Here is a 22,508-nt window from a genome sequence, read left to right as displayed (position 1 = left end):
TTACTGTCCATGAGAATGCTAGCCCCCCCCCCGTCAATAACATGAGGTAAAGGGGGGGTCTCATGGTGACACAGATCTTGAGAGATTCAGCTCTTTTGTTAAAGCCAAGATCTATCTTATTGGGTTTTTAAATTGGGGTTCAAATAAAGGTCAATTTAAATCTCTCCCTGGTCAGCTATTTATAGATAAACCGGTTTTATCTGGCACCATTGGCGCCTTTTTAACGGTTTTCTATTGAATAAATAGGTTGCTTGGCAGGCTTTGTGAAACTATAAAAAGCTCATTTTTTACCTGGGAACCGTCATTTCACTGGCGTTGAGAAGAAGAGAAGATTCCCCCTGATGGAAGCATTACTGCAGCAGTTGCTTTCTAGAGCTGGCGCGGAGGGCGGAGTAGAATGGCTGAAGAGCTGCCTAGCTATAGAACCTAATGCGGTAGCTTCGGAAGCCATCTCTCTCCCTCCTTTACCGGTCTCTCAGCTGGAGTTGCCGTGTCAAGATGCGCCTGTTCTACCTTCTGTCAGCGGGACCACTGTCTCCTCCTCCAGCACTCTCCTCAGCGAGGCCCAGACGTTGCTCTCAAGCTCCTGCCCGGAAGTCCCGCCGCTCAGCGTCCATGAGATTGCGCAGTCCAGCGCGAGAGTTCCAGCTACGTCATCAGCCATCGTCAGCCGCATCACGCAGGAGCGCTGACATGGCAGGGGAGCGATGCAGCCGTAAAAGCACTGCTGGAACCCCTCTGTCGGGCGCCTAGTCGGTGATGGCAGCGGCTACCGGTGTCATCCCTGCTTCTACCCCGGATCTACAATCAACGCAGGCTGAAGACTCCCTCCTGTCAGCATCGGCTGGATTGCAGTGGCGCTCGCCCAACATGGAGGGCTCGAATGCTGGCTGCCCCATGGAGCGAACCAACGAAGATAACAGTAGGGGTGAGAATGTTTTTGTGCCCCTGTCTGTCTCACACATTGAAATTAAAAGTATGATTAAAGATGTGGTTTCTGAGGTTTTGGGAGAAGTTCTTAAATCTGCTTCCCCCACAGCTGTCAGTATTAGTAATAGCTCCATAAATGCCACATCTGTTACAGTGACCCCCCAGAATCACTTCAAAGAGGCTCTTACTTGTGACCTCTCTCCCCTAGGGTTTCACCTAAGCCCTGCAACTAAAGAAATTATTTGGAGCAATCAGTATATTGATTTATTTTCTCTGCTTCCTCGCAGAGATCAGCCCAGTAAATTTGAAAAGCGAGAAGATAAATCTGATTTTAGATGACCTAAAACGTGGTCACACTAAATCATTCAACAATTGGATACAAGCCTTTTCGATTTACTCAGCTGTTCTGGGCGAAAAATCCCCTGGTTTGTGTAGCAAACTATTTCAGCACATTGACATAATTTTGGAGGCATATCGCAACTTTGGCGGCTTTGCCTGGCTGAATTATGATGAATCATTCAGACAAAAGTTAGCTGTTCATCCAGTTCTCAGCTGGGGTACGAAAGATGTGGGTCTTTGGATCAATCTGATGCTGCCTCAGAGGCAAGCTGCAGTTAAACAGGCGTCTGCATTCCTCCCTAAGAGGGGCGTCTGTTTCGCTTTTAATGATTCGGTCTGTAAGTGGAACAGTAATTGTAGATTTCGGCACGAGTGTTCCTTCTGTGGAAATGCACACTCTATGTCGAGATGTTTTAAAAAGCAGTCCGCTCAGCAAGCACTTTCCAGGGACACTAAAGGTACCGTCACATTAGCGACGCTGCAGCGATATCGACAACGATGCCGATCGCTGCAGCATCGCTGTGTGGTCGCTGGAGAGCTGTCACACAGACAGCTCTCCAGCGACCAACGATGCCGAAGTCCCCGGGTAACCAGGGTAAACATCGGGTTACTAAGCGCAGGGCCGCGCTTAGTAACCCGATGTTTACCCTGGTTACCAGTGTAAATGTAAAAAAACCCAAACACTACATACTTACATTGCCGTGTCTGTCGCATCCCTCGCCTTCAGCTTCCCTGCACTGTGTAAGCGCCGGCCCTAAAGCACAGCGGTGACGTCACCGCTGTGCTTTGCTTTACGGCCGGCACTGACACATTCAGTGCAGGAAGCTCTGAGCAGCAGCGCGGACGCCGGGGGACGTGACAGACATCAGAGGGTGAGTATGTAGTGTTTTTTTTTTACTTTTACAATGGTAACCAGGGTAAATATCGGGTTACTAAGCACGGCCCTGCGCTTAGTAACCTGATATTTACCCTGGTTACCATTGTAAAACATTGCTGGCATCGTTGCTTTTGCTGTCAAACACGACGATACACGCAGATCTGACGACCAAATAAAGTTCTGGACTTTCAGCAACGACCAGCGATATCACAGCGGGATCCAGATCGCTGCTACGTGTCAAACACAATGATATCGCTATCCAGGACGCTGCAACGTCACGGATCGTTGTCGTTCTCGTTGCAAAGTCGTTTAGTGTGAAGGTACCTTAACTCAAAAGGCTCAGACTCCAGTGAAGCTGGAAAGACTGGTGTATTGGTTAAACAAATACCCAGATCATCCGAGCAGTAAATTAATTTTTGACGGGTTTTCTAAAGGTTTTTTTGTCCCGTCATTTAAAGGGATTGGTTGTACATTAATAAAAAATCTCCCCTCTCTGGCTAAGAATCCAGTCATAGCTAGAAATAAAATTGCTAGTGAATTGAAACAAGGAAGGGTTGCAGGTCCGTTTACTTCCCCTCCTTTTCAGAATTTTCGCATTTCCCCCTTGGGTTTAGTACCCAAAAAAGAAACAGGGTCTTTTCGTTTGATTCACCACTTATCATACCCCACTGGTTCGTCTTTAAATGATGAGGTAGATAAGAATATTTGTTCTGTTAGCTACTCATCATTTGACTCTGCCATTGACATGCTCAGGACTACGGGTCAGAACGCTTTGATGTCCAAATCGGATATTAAGTCTGTGTTTTGGCTATTACCTATAGTTCCTGAAGGTTTTAATTCGCTAGGCTTTTATTTTCAGAACCAATTTTTCTTTGACAAATGCCTTCCCATTGGTTTTTCCCTTTCTTGTTTTTATTTTGAGAGTTTTTCGTCATTTTTACACTGGGTACTGGAATCCAATTCCCCCAATGTAAAAATTTTACATTATCTTGACGATTTCCTTTTTGTTGCCCCCCCTGAATCTACAATTTGCTTAGATACTCTTAATAAATTCATCAGAATGTGTGACTATTTTGGTGTCCCTATTGCTCATGAGAAAACAGTTTTTCCATGTAATTCTATTGAGTTTTAAAGGTACCTTCACACTAAACAACTTTCCAACGAGAACGACAACGATCCGTGACGTTGCAGCGTCCTGGATAGCGATCTCGTTGTGTTTGACACGCAGCAGCGATCTGGATCCCGCTGTGATATCGCTGGTCGGAGCTAGAAGTCCAGAACTTTATTTGGTCCTCAGATCGGCGTGTATCATCGTGTTTGACAGCAAAAGCAACGATGCCTGCAATGTTTCTTCATGGAGCGAACTGGAGCGAACAACCAGCGAGAACGATAAGTACGTCACTGGATCGCTCCTGCATCGTTCTGCTGTTGCTGGTGTCTGGCGTCTCCTAGCGACCTAAACAGCGACGCTGCAGCGATCGGCTCGTTGTCTATATCGCTGCAGCGTCGCTTAATGTGACGGTACCTTTAGGCATCACTTTAGACTCTGTTAAAATGGAATCCAGACTCCCGATGGACAAAATAGCTAAATTATCTAATGCGTTAACTATTTGTTTGTGCAAAAAGAAAGTGACTTTGAAAGAACTTCAGTCTTTATTGGGTTTACTAAATTTCGCTCTACGCATTGTTCCAATGGGTCGAGTTTTTTCTAGACGGTTGTATGATGCGACTAAGGGTTTAACATCTCTTACTTCCCACATCAGAATTTCTTCTGATTTGAAAGAAGATGTTAAAATTTGGCTCGAATTTCTTTCAGAATTTAACGGAAAGTCTTGCTGGCAAACTGCTTTTATTTCTGCTGATTCAATCCCCTTTTCTTTTTCAGTCGATTCCACTTTTGGCTGTGGTGTTTTCTTTTCATCTCATTGGTGTGGTGTTCAGTGGCCAATTCATTGGTCTGAATGTCATATCACAAATAATGAGATGGTTCCAGAACTTTTTGCAATTTTTGGGGGGCTCTATTTATGGGGCTCTTTGATTCAGAACTCTAGAATTATCATTTTTTCATTGAATCAAGGAGTAATTTTCTCCATCAATACTCTGTCCTCAAAAAATAAATGGGCTTCATTGATTTTAAGGCCATTGGTTTTAACATGCTTAAAATTTAATATTTGGATTAAAGCTAACCAAGGTAAAAGCAAATGGGTTTTAGCTGCTGGTTCACTTTGTAAACATGAGCTGTCAATTTTTTGTCTGCAGGTGCCCAACGCGGATTTGGAACCAACTGCTTGCCCGCAGTCGATCTGGGATTTAATTTCGATTTGATTCCTCAGTGCATTAGGAATTCTCTTTCTGATAGATCGTGGGCCGATTACTCGGCTGCATGGCAAAGATGGGTGAATTTTTGTGTACTTCATAATTTAAATTGTAACATATCCAATGCTTTATTGGGCTTGAAATTTGCAGAATCATTAGCTGAATTAGGTCTTTCTTACTCAACTATAGCCAAATCCCTTGCAGGGGTGCCATTTTTTCTTAAATTAAGGGGTAGCCCCCCATTAACTAGTTTTTTCCCAGTTAAGCAATTTTTAAAGGGTTTGAAAAGATCTAATTTTAAATCAGATTCCAGACGCCCGATTTCTTTTCAGCTTTTGAAGGATCTGTGTCTATCACTTTCTAATGTTTGTAGTAATAGGGAGGAGAGTCTATTATTTTATGCAGCATTCGTAGTGACATTTTTTGGAGCCTTGCGTGTAAGTGAAGTAGTGTCGGCTAAAAAAGCTGAGCCTTCGGGTTTATTAATTTCTGATGTGAGCGTACATGACTCATATGCCGTTTTATTTATTAGAAAATCGAAAACGGACCAAATGGGCAGAGGGTCTAGGTTAAGGATCAGCTCCTTTTCTGAACCTGTAATCTGCCCAGTATCTATTTTGAAACGCTGGCTGCTTATAAGACCAGATAGTGAAGGTTCCTTATTTATTCATATGGATAGGTCACCAGTTACCATATTTCAATTTAATGCTGTTCTAAAAAAATGTTTATGTTTTTTGAATTGTGAACACCTGAGGACTACTTCCCATTCTTTTAGAATAGGTGCTGCTACTGAGGCATCCAGAGCTGGTTTTGAGGATGCTATGATACAAAAATTGGGTAGATGGGATTCCCACAGATTCAAATTGTACGTTCGCCACGAGCTTTATGATTACTAATTCTTCATTTACTTTTCAGGTCCAATCATAGTCTGGATTATTGGAAACTCGTTTACATTTTGGGCAGAGAAGAGGGCCAGGCAGAGATTTTATTCTGAAAATCTATCATTTAATTCAACTGACAAACAGATCTTCTGGCACAGTATTCGTGGCATGAAGTGGTCCAATTTCTGTTTTGAATTTAGAAAATGTACTAAACTTTTTCCTTTTCCAGATTTAGTTATTTTTCATTTATCTGGGAACGATCTCGGCAAAATAAGAACCTTAGATTTATTAGCTTTCATGAGACCAGATATTTGCAGTCTTAGACAGGCATTTCCCTCTGTCAGTTTTGTTTTTTCCGAGATAGTTCCCAGAATTTTATGGTCTGATAATAAGTTTTTCTTTTTAGATAAGATCCGGAAGAGAGTTAATAGAAGTATGAATACATTTTTGCTTAAAGTTGACGGTTTTTCTTTTCGGCATGAAGATTTAGAGGGTTTTTTGCCTGGGCTATTCAGGAAAGATTTAGTCCATTTATCGGACATCGGGTTAGACATTTTCAATTTAAATTTGCAAACTATGGTTGAAAAGTGGCTGTGTGGTTTTGGGGGGGCCTCGCCTCTTTGAGGCTTGGCTTTTGGGAAAATCGCCCATTGGTATGGGCGGATTGGTATTGGTGTGTTGGAAATCTGGAAATTTATATGAGTTTATTATTTAAAGCTGTGTATTAATTGGTTTAACCCTAAATAAACATCACAGCCATTTTTCTTCCATTAAAATTTTGTGTTGCGTTTTCATTTATTTTAAGGAATAGATCTTGTGTTGCCATGCACTGGTACGCAAGGACTTGCGTACGCATGTGTTCGATATGCATGCGTACTTTAGACTGCGCATGTCCAGAATATGATGTCTCGCCTCCACCATGTGCATAAAAAACGCATGCGCATGCCAAAACTCATTTAAACGCATGCACACGCAGCGTTTTTGTTTGCGTCATACGCAAGATGATGCGCAGGCATAAGCATGCTTTTGCATGCGTTTTGGCATGCAGATGATACGCTGTGCACAGACACGCTAAAGTGAACCTAGCCTTACACTGAGAGAAATATGTCCTATAATATTAATAAAGTCAGCGGCTATAAACATGTGCAGTAGAAAACACCAAGGCCAGGTGTACAGAGATAGGAAATTGCTCACGCTGCTGTCCACCCTGTCTTTCTGAATGCTGAACAGCTAATGTGACCTAGACACAAGCGCTGCCTTGTACTGTTAAGCTTTCTCCAGCTTCTTACTCTGGCGATAATCTCTCCTACAATGACAGTAGGAGGACAGGTGCCTGTGAGCATGTGCAGTAGGAAGCTCCACTGCTGTTACTTGGAGATAACATATCCCACGTACTGTCAAGCTATTTCCAGGTCACAACAACTGCTTAGTATTCAGAAAGACAGGGTGGACAGCCACGTGAGCAACATCTTCTTACTTCTACAACCTAGGTCCTTACTACTGCACAAGTTTACAGACTCCTATCCAATTAACAATCCAGGACAGATTTCGGTTAGTATTAAAAAAGGTGGACATTTTAACTCTATAGATACTACCTCCTTTTCTTATGTTTGCACATCTGGCCTAGGTGCTTCCTACTGCATATACTAGGACAGGTTTTTATCATTGTAATAAAGCCACATACATTTTAGTTCTACAGATATCGCCTTCCTAGATATTACAAGTGTTGATTTGTGAGTTAAAGGCATTAAGCCATTTATTTATAATGAACCCCTTTAACATTACATGAGACTTGACAATTTTCAAGACTCCGTATATACAAAATTGAGATGCTGGCCACTGACTGTAATTACTGTCAAATATTAAATACAAATTTGAGAAAGGGGGTAGTAATTAATTATTGCATATTTTGAAACTGTAATAACGAATGGTGGCCATTTTCCTGGAGACCACAGCATTACAGCAAAGGAAGTGTGGAGGCTCCGAGCTTTCACAAAATGTCGGCAGAGCCCCACCACCACCAAACATCTCCAAAACTGCCACGCACCAGCCTGGGATAGATGTGTGGGGGTTCCGAGATGTCACAAAATGTCAATGGAGCCCCTGCACCGCCAAGCATCTGCGAAACTACCATGCACCATCCTGGGATGGATGTGTGGGGGCTTTCATAAAATGGCAGAGCCCCTGCATCACCAAACCTGCCAGACCACCAAACACCTCCTGTGAGCCCGCTCCACCAATGCTCCCGATCACACTCTACCCTGCGGAAAGCTGAATAATTCAGACTGTAATACCGACCCTCATTTGACGCATTATTTATTTTCATAATTCTTCTGAAAATTTGGAGTGCGTCTTATAGTCTGAAAAATACGGTAGTTCACAGCAGTTTGCATAGCCTTTACTGGTTATTATAAGGGAGACCCCCCAAAAAATGAAGTGGGGTCCCCCTAGATTCAATGACCAGCAAAGGCTAAAGAGACAGCTACGGACTGATATTAATAGCCTAGTAAAGGGTCATTGACATTGGCCCCCCTCGCAGACTAATAACATCAGCCCTATGCTGCCCCAGAAATGGCACATCCATAAGATGCTACAATTGTGGCTCTTAGACTTGGCTCTTCCAACTTGCCCTGATGCAGTGGTAAGGGGTGTAATATTTTTGGAGTTGATGTTGTAACACCCCAGGTAACCGGTTGTTACACTGGCATTGCTTTCCTCATGGGGAGAGTGATGTCACGCTTGGAAGCAGGGAAGGATTTATTTAATACGTAATCAGCACATACAACACCGTTCTGACTTTAGGCCAGAAGGGAGAGCTCTACACTTCAAGGGAGCTGCTCTCTCTGGTCATTAGGAGGAGTCAGCTGCTAGGCCGTTGCTAGGCAGTTAGGAAGAGTTAGTAGTTGGGGAGAGGAGAGCAATGTGTGAGGAAGAAAAGCTGGAGCCATGCAGCTCCTGGGAAGGAAAGACAGAACAGAGCAACTGATAAAGAGATTGAAAGGGAAAACAGGCAAAGGCGAAGTTAAGACCAGAGGAGAATAGCTACAATTGAGCTACCTTTTGACAGAGCGCAGACACCGGTGGCCAGGAAACCGAGGTTGTGAGGGGCTCTAAGACTCACAGCAGAAACCGGCAGGACAACTGAACTACAGGTCACTTGCCTGCCCTAAGACCTGAAGACAAAGTGGCGTATAGAACCCGGGTCGTGATAGAGACCCTGTGAAAAGGCTCGAGCCACCTGTCATACAGGTTAGTGTCCCACTTACACAAAAGGACAGAAACCTCATGAGGACCTTGTTGGACAGCTATAGGCAGCAAGGAACTACACCACAGCGCTAGAGAGAAGACTTCTGACCCCACCTGGTAAGGGGGAAATCCCAACTTGCTTCCAAGCCGGCCAGACCACTACCAGCACCTGTGATCCGGTACCCTGGACTGTGGCTGCCTGAATTTCTTCAGTAAAGAGGTAAAGAGACTGCAACCTTATGTCCTCTGTTTCTTATCACACCATCTTCATCTACACACGGGAGCACTGGGGACCTACTTCACCTGTGGGAAGTTATACCATCTAGCTGCCATAACATCACCCCAGAGGACCCCTTTAAGCAGCGTTGGTCCCTGTCCCTACTGACCGAGTACCACAGGTGGTGTCACGAGCTTTCATTATTTCTACAAATCCCTTTAAAGACTATCCCTTTAACATGGGCACCCAGGGCCATGGTCTGGGTTGCCGCAGCTGTGACACATCCCTTTAAGTAACGGACCCGGTACCGAGTACCCCACGGCCCTGGCGGGCGTTCCAATGTCAGCTTTGTAATATTGTAAGGGAGTTAACTTCTCTGCTCCGTGCCTGGAACCACTTAGCTGTGCAGCAGGTTTCCCTGGGGGCAGACTTAGAGATCGGGACAGGAAGGAAGCCTGAAGGAAGGAAGGAAGCTGAGAGAGGAAAAAGGCGCGTTCCAGGGCCAGAGCAGCATGTACTGGAGAGAGAGCAGCGTGTGCAGTGGAGAGAGCAGTGGGCGCAGTGGGGAGAGCAGCGGATACAGCGGACAGAACAGCACGCAGCTGTGCTCCGGGGAAGAGAGAGAGCTCCCGGTTGGAGGACTGAGACAGGGAGATTGTCCAGAAAGACTGCATCTTGTGAGTACGTGAAAGCAGACTCTGCTGTGACTGGAGAGGTGCACCCTGATGCCCGTGCAGAGACAGTGACCCGTGCAGCGACAGTGACCCATGCAGAGACAGTGGCCCCTAGTACCCACGGTATTAGTGCAGAGCCCCTGATTCCTGTTGGGAGACCCAATAATAAACTGAGCATCATTCTCCTGGGATAGGCTGCACTGTTGAAGCAAAAGACTCAGAGCACAGGGGACCCCATTTGCCTAGCATCCCCTCTGCTCACCACAGTAACCCCTTAACCCCAGGTTGCGGGTTCCTAGAGACTAAACAGCCCACGGTTAACAGAGGGATGACAAGTGCCGCTGTTTCTCGGCACCCACGTTGGAGAAGATGACCCTACAAGCAAGTCCTCATCAGACTGATAAGTGTTTTCCCAAGAGATTCTGTTTACTACTGTTATACTGTTTGACTGTCTGGGAACTTATACTGCTTCCCATATTTTTGCACAGTTATTTTACCAGTTTATATTCTACTGTTTTCTCCCTGCGAGGAGAATATTGCCCCTGTTAATAAACCCCCCTCAACAGTTGGTCTGTCTGTTCCGTGGTGACATACTCTACCCTGCATTCTATGACACTATCAGCTTTGTAATGTCAGTTGACATCAAGCCCAGGAGATGTCTGTAAGACGCTCCCATTACTAACCCTGCAGTGATATAGTAATAAACACACAGCCATAACTTTATCCTTTATTTGAAATAAAACTCCCCACCTTCTTTTACCCAATTATTTACAAAAATTTGAAATAAAAAAACACCATATTCCTCACCTGTATGATGATAATCCATATATGTCCCACGATGCGCTCCAACCCTGCTACATCTGGATTGCATGGCTGAGCGGTGGCGTGATGCGACCGTTCAGTTGTGAATCCACAAGGCACTGAGCTGAGCATCAAAACTCAGCTGGAGCTCCTAGCGGTGACATCAGTGAGACAATGAACTCCCGTAAACTAACTGATGTCACTCACTTTCTCATGAGAGCTGACATCAGTGAGTTTACCGGAGTTCATCAACTATAAACGACGTCACTGCGATGTAGCAACAAGGTGGAACTCCATCCTGCATATGCTGGAGAGGCTGTGTGAGCAGCAAAAGGCAACTGTAGACTTTCAGCTGCGTCATGCAAGGGTGAGTCGCTCTGCAGAACAAGCAAACTTTCCCTTCAATGACTGGGCCTCCATGCAGGACATGTGTGCCTTGATGCACTGCTTTTAATATTCCAGCAACATGGCCAGTGCTGATGACACCATAATCAGCGTTACGATACCAATTGTTTGTCTGCTGAAAACAACATTACAGGCAATGATACATTAGGAAGTGGGAGAGCATGAAGAGGAGCAGAAGGAACAGGGACCATTTGCAGGACTGTCATCAACACAAGTCTCCAGCCAAAGGACATTTTTGGAGAATGAGGATGGCGAGGAGGAGGAACAACAGTTGTGTTCACAGCATGGTGGCTTTCAGACCCTGCTGGATCCCTGCTACATCAGGAGCGTGATAAAAAAAATGCAAAAATACAAGCAGTCACCAATAGAGGCACTAATGCTAACTTTCCCACCTGAAAACGACAGCTCTATGGAACAAGAAGGAAGATGGTGGAGGAGTAAGTCGCCCAAACAGCTCTGGCACTGCCACCACCTCAAAAAAGCGTTTCCAGAACATGGTGGAAGAGTATGTGTCCACGTACCAACTGATGCACCTGCCCCATTTAACTATTGGGTTTCTAAATTGGGCACATGGCCACAGCTTGCCCTGTATGCCTTGAAGGTGCTGGCCTGCCCTGCAGCAAGTGTCATGTCAGAGCATGACTTTAGCACCGCAGGTGGTGTCACTTCACTTGTGAAGATAACATTCCTAAAAATGAACAAGGCATAGATCACAAAGGACAATACCGTACCTTTAGCTGACTAGACAATTATACAAGCTGCGCCCAGCCATGGTTACACTGTATTTTGCATTTGTTTCGTGTTGTTGCTACCCAAAATTTTAACAAACCACAAAAAATTTAAAACAGTGTTGGACCTCTCCCTCTTTGCCACGTACACCTCCTTCCATTCATCCACATGAATCTGCATCATGGTTGTATTTTTTTATTGTTCTTACTTTTTGCTATTTTTTTTTCATATTTTTACAATACAAAATAAAATTGCTGGCCCATGCCCCTTCTTCCACGTACACCACCATGTCCACCTCCACCCCCTCCTCCACTTGGACCTCTGTGTCATGGTCCAATTTTTTATTTTAGATTACCGTAATTAATTTTTTGTCTTGGTTATTTTAAGTCATTTGCCTAGAAAAATGTTCCCCCCTATTTTTAATAACCAGCTGAGGGAAAGCCAACAGCTGGGGGCTGATGTTAATATACTGAAAACGAGCCAATAGCCCTAAAGGTTCCCAGGCTATTAATATTAGCTTGCAGCTGTTTACGTAGCCTTTACTGGTTATTGTAGGGGAGAACCCCCCAAAAATGGCTTGGGGTCCCCCCTAGATTCAATAACCAGAAAGGCTTAATAGACAGCTGCAGAAAGGCCATGGATATTGGCCCCCTCACAGACTAATAACATCAGCCCCCAGTTGCTCCAGAAATGGTGCATCCATAAGATGCTCCAATTGTGGTGCTTAGCCTTGGCTCTTCCCACATGCCCTGGGGCGGTGGCAAGTGGGGTAATAGGTTTGGGGTTGATGTCAGCTCACATCAAGCTCAGGGGTTAGTAATTGAGACGTGTCTATAAGACGCCCCCATTACTAATCACAAAGTCCTTTTGACATGTAGTCAGAATAAAGTCCTTTATTTTAAATAAAACCCTCTTTTACCCATTTATTTAAAAAAAGTTAAAAAAAAAAAAACAAAACATATTCCTCACCTGTCCGACGGTAATCCATATATGTCCCACAATGCAATCCAACTCTGCTACGTCTGGATTGCAGGGCTGTGCAATGGCATGATGTGACCATACAGCTGTGAATCCAGCTGAGCTGAGCATGACAACTAAGCTTCAGCACATAGCGGTGACATCAATGAGGTCACAGAAGTTCATAGTCAAGGGACTTTGTTAAACTTACTGACGTCAGAGCTGGATGCAGGTCAGTGAGTTTACCGGATTTCATCGACTATGAACGCTGGTGACCTCACTGACGTCACCACTAGGCACTCCAGCTGCCACAGCTCAGCCATGCAATTCAGATGTAGCAGAGTGGGATTACATTGTGGGACATATATGAATTATCATCGGACAGGTAAGGAATATGGTGTTTTTTTATTTTGTTTTTAATAAATGGGTAAAAGTGTACGTGGAGTTTTATTTCAAATAAAGGACTTTATTCTTGATGTGTCTTTATTACAATATTATATCACTATGAGGTTAGTAATAGGGCATAGATGCCTCTCCATTACTAACCCCTGGGCTTGATGACAGCTGACATTACCAAACTGACATCAACCCTACAAATATTACCCAACTTGCCACCGCACTAGGGCAAGTGGGAAGAGCAGGGCAAAGCACCAGAATTGGTGCATCTAATAGACAGCTGCGGGCTGCTTTTTTTTATATCCATGGCCCCTTCCCAGTCTTTGTATACTAGCCCCCACTTGTCTGCTTTATCTTGGCCGGTTGTCAGAATTAGGGGGGCCCCATGCCATTTTTGAATTATTTATTTAAACAATTACAGAAATGGCATGGGACCCCTCTATTTTTGATAATCAGCCAAGGTAAAGCTCCCAGCTGGGGCCATCAGTTTGGCCTGCTCTCGTTATCAAAAACATAAGAGACCCCATGTCTTTTTTTTTTTTTACATGGTCTTCCTCGGCCAACCACAGCCATACTTGTTAGCCTGTGATTGAGCCAGAAGTGTCCACACCGGCTAAGCTTGTTGATTGGCTGCACTGCAGTCTTTCAACAAACTTTGTTCTGGCAGCCGAATGGTACCATAGATTCCTGGAGAAGTCTGTGTTCTGGGTCCGTGCCCGGACACTAGATGTTTGGTATGGACTCTGAACTTTCCAGTTCGGGTTCGCCCATAACAACTTATCATACACTAGTGTAGTGCATATACATACTGCCACACACAAATAACAAAAGTATCAAAGAAAAAGTACATATTTCTCAAACTGTTTGCAGTATATGATTAATATAAAAGTGGTGTTATACTTTGAATAATTTTTTATTCTGCCATTGAGTTAAGAGTTGTCCCATCTTATCATTAGGAAATGCCATCAACTAATGATTGAATAGGATTCAACCCATGGATTGCGCTGGCATCCTTCAAAACAAGGCAAGTTCCAAAGGCCAAGGCACCAACTCAGCAATTTGCCACTATCTCTTGGTTATATAAAGTGAATGTGCACACTGCACGTATGGAGCAGAAACTGAGCCTACTGCATATAGCACTGGTACTAGCTGGATAGAAGACAAAAACCTGACCAGCACCTCCAAATAGTGTGATCAGGTGCAAGCTGCAATGACTGCATAACATGTACAAAGAAGGGACACAGCAGTCCTCTGTAAGGACCAAAATATATGCAAACACAAGATCTAAACTACATTGTCGCTGAATAAAATTTACTTCCAAAAGAAGTACTTACAAAAAATGAAGGTTCTTAGAGTATAACTTGGCCAATTCATGTGTGCCCATCAACCACTGCAAGGTGACACTTCTCTGATGGTTCCTAACATCCTAAACATGCATCTCTTGGCTATAAGCCAACAATTTAAATGGGCAAACATGCCTCTTGTGGGTTATAAACCAAAAATTTTCGATGGGCAGGAAGGAACCAGCACTAATTAAAAGCACCCTTGGGCTGATGGGAGGAGAGAAGAGTCAGAAAGGAGGCAGTCACAACCTCCAATGGCAAACTGCAAAAGAACAAAAAACCTGACCAGCACCTCCATATAGTATGAACAGGTGCAAGCTGCAACGACTGCATAACATACAAAAAAGAGGGACACAGCAGCACTCTGTAAGGACCAAGATATATGCAAACACAAGATCTAAACTACATGTTCTCGTGTTTGCATATATCTTGGTCCTTACAGAGTGCTGTTGTGTCCCTTTTTTGTATGTTATGCAGTCATTGCAGCTTGCACCTGTTCGCACTATGTGGAGGTACTGGTCAGTTTTTTGGGGTTTTTTTGCAGTTTGCCATTGGAGGTTGTGACTGCCTCCTTTCTGACTCTGCACTCCTCCCATCAGCCCAAGGCCAGTACTACCTGGGTTATACAACAGGCGCCCAAGTCTAACAGCTGCAATTGATGCGGACAGTAGGTCCCCTGGTGCCATGACAATGCCATAGGCACTCAGAATGAGGTCACTGGGTAATCAAGCTATTGAATAATGCTGTCACAATATCATTGGCACTTAATAGGTTAAGCTGGACTTCATAGGCGATATTACAGTATTGCAGTGCATTATACAAGCTATCAAGTAAACACAGCATCAAACCCTCTAAGATCAACAAAAAATGGAAAGAAAAAGTATTTTTTTAAATAAAAAAATATAAAATTTTGTATCACCACCTGTTACTGTATTGTAAATAAATCTAAAAAAAGACAAAAACAAATTTGGTATCATCATGTGCATAACTGACCAATCTAATAAGATATTATAATATTTATCCCATATAGTGAATGGTGAATGAAAAAAAAGAAAACAAATTGAGTTGGTAGGATTACTGGTTTTTGTTCACTTCACATTCCCAAAAATGCATGAAAAAGTGGTCCAAAAGACTCCAAAATTGTAATAATAAATAAATCTTGTACTGCCAAAAAATGCCTTTATATACCTCTCCCAACCCCCAAAAATTGTTATAGCTATGGGAAAGCATGGAAGAAAACTAGGGAGTGAAGAGAGCCCACTTTGTCACCCAAAGGGATTGCATAAACCTGGAGCCCAACCTTTGGGACGCTCACTAATCCAGGAATCCAGGGCACGGAAGAGAGGCAGCGCTTGTTTATGTATGGTTCCTCACTGCTGTTCTTTCCTGCACAAGGAAAGCTATGAGCGAAAATTGTGGAAGGTGATGCAGCATACGCCAGGGCTGGGCACCTTAAATCTCAGGATTCATAAGAGTCCAAGAGCTCAAACCGCCATGATCATAAAGTTTTGGCCTACCCTATTGAAATGACATCACTTTATAAGATGTAATAACCATTTTCAATTATATCTGTTCTCCGATTAGGTCTAAAGGTAAATTCCAAATTCTATTAACATCTTCTTACAGGGGAGCAGTACATTATGGAATCAGGAGATATTTAGACAGGCACATAATCAGTAATGGAGTGTCATTTGGGACTGGGCACACTACATATGCCCAAAACTGAACCACTTATGGTCAACTGCATGAAATTGTTTGTTTTTGTTTTTTTGTTTGTTTTACTAGCACAAAGCTTTTTCTCATGTACAGAGGTGACAAATGTACTGAGTCCCACAGAATTGCAATCCAGCTTTCGCCCAGATCAGGTGACTTTTCATATTAGCCAACCTTGGGCTTGGCTTTCTTGCGCCTAATGGACAATCCTCCTTGTCCTCTGTTACCATTATTATTTGACAGTTTGTGAATGTAGAAAAAGACATGAAATTGCATCAAATCAATGCAAAACAAAAAGTAGACAATTTTTTCTCCTTTACTTGCTTAGTCCCATTAGACCCAACAAGATATGCAGAGAAATTCAGCTAAGGGCGCTCACTGTTCAGTGAAATTTCTATTTTTTCATAAATAGAATTAACAATGTAGGAAAATGTTTTTTTTTTTTCTGTTTATACTGTTAATACTTTAATTGGGCTCCCATCGTGCCTTAATCTGTTACTATAAAGCAATACAGTACTGATGTCTACATCGCAAGAACACGATGCAGATTAATTATCCATATTTGCCCTAAGATCTTCTGATCTTCTAAGCTGCGCGATTAAGCACAGATCATACTGATCCGCAGTCATTAGTTAGCGCTAGCAGTACATTCATTAGCACATCATCACAGATTTGAGCACGGTAACCAGGCAGAAGGAACATTAATGGATGAAAACATAATACTAATTATCCATTCAGAAATGTAAACATTATTATGTACTGCACAACATAAACCTCTGCAGAATTGTAATGATTCCCTAAGATCAGAACAAGGATGTGAGTTGTGTACATATCAGAAGGCTGATCTAATTACGCCTTACGTGGCAAATCGCTCAGTTTGTGAGAAAAACATATTTTCCATCGCTGTGTTCCTGATACTCCTTTATCTCCTTCCATTTATATTGAGTGCAAACGTCACCGGCCAGATAGTCCTCATAATGTCTGCAGTCAATCACTAGCGTCAGCAGTATCAGACCCCCGAGGACAGTGATTGGCTGCAGTTGTCACATGGAGTATACAGGCAGAGATATCTGCGGCCAATCACTGGCTTCAGCAGTATCAGACCACTGAGGACAGTGATTGGCTGCAGTTGTCACGTGAAGTATACAGGCGGAGATATCTGCAGCCAATCACTGGCTTCAGCAGTTTGCAGACCACTGAGGACAGTGATTGGCTGCAGGTGTAGCATAGAGTATACAGGTGGAGATATCGGCAGTCAATGTAAACAATAAAGGAGTATCAGGGACACGGTGATGGATCGTCCAGGAGTAAATGGGTGGGCATTTTTTTTTCTTCATTAATTTACACATACTCCAGCCTGTTTGCAGGTTATACATTATCATGGACAACCCACTTTACATATGTCTTTTGTCCACCAAGTGAAGGGAATGGACTTGGATGAACAAAAGGGAGACATCTGCAGAAAGAAGAAACATTCACTGGAGATGTTAAAATTACCACCGCATCTGCATATATCTTTTTAGCATTAGCAAATTATCAGTTTAAGGGGCTAAAAGCCTTATTCCAACATTTATGTAAATGTTTCTTGAAGTTCTCAGAGCTGGAAATAGGTAAGATCATAGGGCAGATAGTTTTCTTCACTTCCGGGCAGTCATATAAATATAGAACATTACAGTCAACCTCTCCCCAACCTTAAATGTCTACCAATAGGGGGTAATGGATTGCATTAGACTCTATCCAGTACCCTATCAGCCAGCATTCTGATATGATATGATATGATGATAGATATGTTACAAACTGTAACACTTTAACATTAACACATTAACACTTCCATTTACAAGTGATAACTGCATAGCTTTTGTTGCCAAGTTCTCCTCCTTCATCCTTGATCAGACCATATATATATATATTGGAAATGTAAAATTATATGTAAAATTTAAAATGATATATGTTATGGAAGTTTAGGAACAAGATAATGAGAGGGAATATAAAAGTTAAAGAAATATGAGTGTAGAGCTGCGACTTACCTCTAAAGGTCAAGGTTGCCTGTCTCTCATGTTTTCCCGGGAGATTGGTCACCCTCTTTAGTTTGACGCTAAGTGCCATGATTCCTTGGTCAAAGCTTTGACATATAAAAGTCCCAAATCTAAGTTATGGTGGTGTCATTCCAGCCTTGTAGGGTATCGTATATATCTGCTGCAAGTACCAGATCTGTTCTCCCACCCCAAGGAGCTATGTCTTGGTTGCATACTGGCTTTACAAGTTCCTCATACACAGTATACCTGTAGAGCAGGTTCCACACACCTCAGTCATGGGCTGCCCGCCTCACACCTCCTCAAATTGTTCTGTTAAATGCGCAGATCCACAAGAAACCTTATCAGTTGTGTCCAGACTATTTATAAGTCTGTACATAGATTCCCTTTTCTGAATCAGTCTTGCAAATCTTCTTCCTCGGTGTTTGTTTCTTACAATCCTTCTTTTTTTAAATCAAGCTGCAACTGAGCAAATAACACTGTTATTAGGACTAAAGTGGGATAATCACTGATAACTCATCTTATGTATTGCACATGGCTTCAACTTCTAGACCAAGGGGACTTGACGAAGACGAATCCAGTAGCCATTATAGAAATGAAGTCTCCATGCTGATTCATGTCCACCGGGATCTTGTCTGTGACGCATATCCCATTGATTGTAGAAGGTATTTGCAATTGTTCTGGTGCCTGCCATTTTTATAAGACTATGTATCAGTCTATCAATAGGAAGTGGGTTAAAGGGGAAATGTCAGTAAGTTTTTGCTATGCAATTTGCAAGCAGCATTGATTCCTGCAATGGGTTACTAGGCTGTGTTCAGCTGTTTCAATAAAATCAATATTTTATCAGTTGGAGATTACTGGAGGACTAGGTTTCTCATGCCTCCTAGTCCAACCCTATCCACAGCACTGATTAGCAGCTTTCTGTCAATGCACAGTGCACACAGAAAGCTGCCAATCAGTGGTGTGAGTGGGGTTACACAGAGCTCAGCATTCAGAGAACTGCTAGATTCCATGACAACTGCTGCACCTAATGGCATCAATATCAGACCCTGCAAAGTCATATTTTGCTTGGAGGTCATTACCACATAGATCTGACTTACGGTAGTTTATGCTTTACATTCTACACTGGTTTGTATTGAAAAGAGCATAGCATGGAAGTGACTGGTCTGGAAAACCTTATTACGAGAAGTAACACAATATGGGAGCACTGAGGGTACAGTCCAACATTTCAATCATGCACTGGACTTTTCCACATGGCAACATATATGCAGCGCCCCAGAGTCCTGGTCGTTGCAGTACTGGAGCTCCGCCGCTAAGGGGGGCTATGGTACGTCTGATGGCACTGAAGGAGTTCTCCTGACCAGGTATCACAGTCACCAATACACTTCACAGTCTGGCCTCCAGGGGGAGCTAAGGGTTCTATGTATTAGGCCACTCCTCACAATCTGGTAAAACTGGGGGTTAGGCAGAAAGTTAGACAGAAGCTGACTGGGTTGGAACCAGGCAACACCTTGTGGCAGAGGGTGTTGTAGGGGAAGATTCAGAGGGGTCCCTGCCAGGGGTGGGATCCTGACAGAGGCCTAGCAAACAGAGAAGAACGTTACAGGACCGCGCCTGCACGATATAGCGGCGGTACCCCAAGAAAGGATAAGAAGCGAGGTTCATTGTGCTGAGTGAGAAACGAGATCAACGCAACAAGGAGAATACCAGTAGGAGTCGTGCTGTAAGACGAGGCAACATCCTATTGAGGCGCATAACCGGTGGCCGCAAAGCCGAGGAAGTATAGAGCTCCAGGCCAAACTTCAAACCTACGGCAGGACAGTCAGTTATAGGCGGGCTGTCTCACCCAATTGACCTAGGAAGACACAGGGGGGTAACAACAGGAGTGGGGCGACGCTAGAGTCCCGGAAGAGCTCCGAGCCTCCTCGTCATACGGGTGCGTCCTAACCATAAGATCTGGGGGACGTGGAAGAACATCAGAATTGAGTTGTGAGGGAACACGAGAAACAGACACAACAGTTGTGAGGACTATCCTGTGGTGCTTAGCAGGGAAGGACTACAACACACAAGCGCTAGAAGGTAGGCACAGATTTCCACCTGCAAAGGGAACTCTGGAGGTGCCATCGGACCGGCCAGGCTTGCGCAGCCCGGTTAACCGTATTCCGGATTGAGGATCCTGAAGCCTTCAGTAAAGAGGTAAAGAGACTGCAACCTGGTGTCCTCGTTATTTACTGCAACCTGCACCGCAGCACCACAACATCATCACCATCACGCACACCATTCCCTCCACCTTTATTGTACGCCCCTCAGCAGGGTCACGGACCGGGTCTAGCCACCGTGACAACCCCAGAACAGAGACTTAGAGGCCTGGTACCGGGTACCCCTCGGCCCTGCGGCGGTGGGGGCGCTACAACTTGGCGTTACGAACAGGATCTACTTAAGCCTGAAGAATCGGGTCATGTGTGCCTTGGAACTGTGATTTATTGTGCTTGGACTGTGACTTATTGTAAAGACTGTGTATTGCCACTTGCCGCCAGAAGTTCCCGCCAAAACCGCCGCCATTACAGCGCTAAGGGGAGCGCAGGAGAAGAAGAAGGGCGTGGAGTGGGCGTAGGCAAGCTGAAAAGCGCGAAAGACAATGGCCGCCCAGTCTAAGTATTTCTGCCCCTTGAGGACGTGTCCGTCAGCAGCCGAGATCCGCCTCCTAATTCTCAGTGGAGGGCGGAGACAAAGAAAGCGAAACCGCCCACGAAGGAGACAGCGGGAAAAGGACGAGGAAGAAGAAGTCAGCGACATGGAGGACGCCATGGCCAGCCACCCGGAGCCGGAGCGTGGGGTAGGAGCAGAGGACTCCTCCAGCTACCCGGAGGGGCACCGCAACCAGGCCTCCACCGCTGATATTGACTTCCTGCAGGCCGGAATGGATGAGTTCAGCGACCAACTCCGGTGGACGCAGCTGAGCACTGAGGCCGGGTGGAAGAAGACCTTCATCAGGAGCCTCATCAGACGTCTGTCGGCAGCCTCGTCTGGTCCGGAGCAAGAAAGAAGTTCCAGCGCTCCGAAGCCAGAAAGCAAGGCCCTGCCGGGAAGCGAGATGCTGCAAACGGAGATGACAATGCCGCAGCGCAAGGCCCTGCAACCAGCGTTCCAGATCCCAGCGGAGACGGAGCAAATTGGCACCGGAAGGACCGCTGTTGTGAAATTGGATTTTGGGCTCCCCCGGTGGCCACTGGTGGAATTGAACTGGTGTGCATCATCCTCTCTGTTCACCTGTTTCCATCAGGATGTGGGAGTCGCTATTTAGCCTTGCTCCTCTGTCACTTCCATGCCGGTCAACATTGTAATCAGAAGCCTTTCTGTGCATGTTCCTGCTGCTAGACAACTCCCAGCTAAGTTGGACTTTAGTCCTTGTGTGTTTTTGCATTTTGTTCCAGTTCACAGCTGTAGTTTCGTTTCTGTGTCTGGAAAGCTCTTGTGATCTGAAATTGCCACTCTGATGTTATGAGTTAATACTAGAGTCTTAAAGTAATTTCAGGATGGCATTTTGATAGGGTTTTCAGCTGACCATGAAAGTGCCCTTTCTGTCTTCCTGCTATCTAGTAAGCGGACCTCAATTTTGCTAAACCTATTTTCATACTACGTTTGTCATTTCATCTAAAATCACCGCCAATATTTGTGGGGGCCTCTGTCTGCCTTTCGGGGAAATTTCTCTAGAGGTGAGCCAGGACTATATTTTCCTCTGCCAGGATTAGTTAGTCCTCCGGCCGGCGCTGGGCGTCTAGGGATAAAACGCAGGCTACGCTACCCGGCTACTGTTAGTTGTGTGGCAGGTTTAGTTCATGGTCAGTTTAGTTTCCATCCTTCCAAGAGCTAGTTCTTATGTTTGCTGGGCTATGTTCTCTTGCCATTGAGAACCATAACAGTTTGACCGGCCTAAAAGGGTTAAATTAATTGACAGAGAAAAGAGAGAAAAGAGAAGTCTGCTGAAGATTTTTTTTTTTTTTTTTTTTTTTTTCCTTCAGTTCTGAGTGTGCTTGTAATTGAATCTCTTGCAAGTCTGCCTATATTGCAGCCTTTCTCTCTCTCTCTCCTTCTAATCCTGGAATGGCTCTGTGTTCACCTGTTTAAAATGGATATTCAGAGTTTAGCTGCAGGTTTGAATAATCTCACCACGAAAGTTCAAAATTTACAAGATTTTGTTGTTCATGTTCCTATATCTGAACCTAGAATTCCTTTGCCTGAATTTTTCTCGGGGAATAGATCTTGCTTTCAAAATTTCAAAAATAATTGCAAGTTGTTTTTGTCCCTGAAATCTCGCTCTGCTGGAGATCCTGCTCAGCAGGTCAGGATTGTGATTTCCTTGCTCCGGGGCGACCCTCAGGATTGGGCTTTTGCATTGGCTCCAGGGGATCCTGCGTTGCTCAATGTGGATGCGTTTTTTCTGGCCTTGGGGTTGCTTTATGAGGAACCTCAGTTAGAACTTCAGGCGGAAAAGGCCTTGATGTCCCTATCTCAGGGGCAAGACGAAGCTGAAATATACTGCCAGAAATTCCGTAAATGGGCTGTGCTTACTCAGTGGAATGAGTGCGCCCTGGCGGCGAATTTCAGAGAGGGTCTCTCTGATGCCATTAAGGATGTTATGGTGGGGTTC

At 44.3% G+C, this 22,508-nt stretch overlaps 1 protein-coding gene across 1 annotated transcript in view; it reads right to left on the bottom strand.

Moving 5' to 3' along the window:
• LOC143765342 (fer-1-like protein 4) overlaps window positions 1–18,099 on the bottom strand; it is a 301,433-nt gene extending 283,334 nt beyond the window's left edge. Inside the window, exon 1 of the mRNA XM_077251904.1 lies at window positions 17,852–18,099. Within this exon, the coding sequence (XP_077108019.1) occupies window positions 17,852–17,930 (79 nt within the window). The 5' untranslated portion in view covers window positions 17,931–18,099. The remainder of the gene's footprint in view (window positions 1–17,851) is intronic.
• Window positions 18,100–22,508: the final 4,409 nt, after the last annotated feature.

This window comes from Ranitomeya variabilis, chromosome 4 (assembly GCF_051348905.1).
Source record: "Ranitomeya variabilis isolate aRanVar5 chromosome 4, aRanVar5.hap1, whole genome shotgun sequence".
Classification (NCBI taxonomy): Eukaryota; Metazoa; Chordata; class Amphibia; order Anura; family Dendrobatidae; genus Ranitomeya; species Ranitomeya variabilis.
This window is presented reverse-complemented; position numbering and strand designations above follow the sequence as displayed.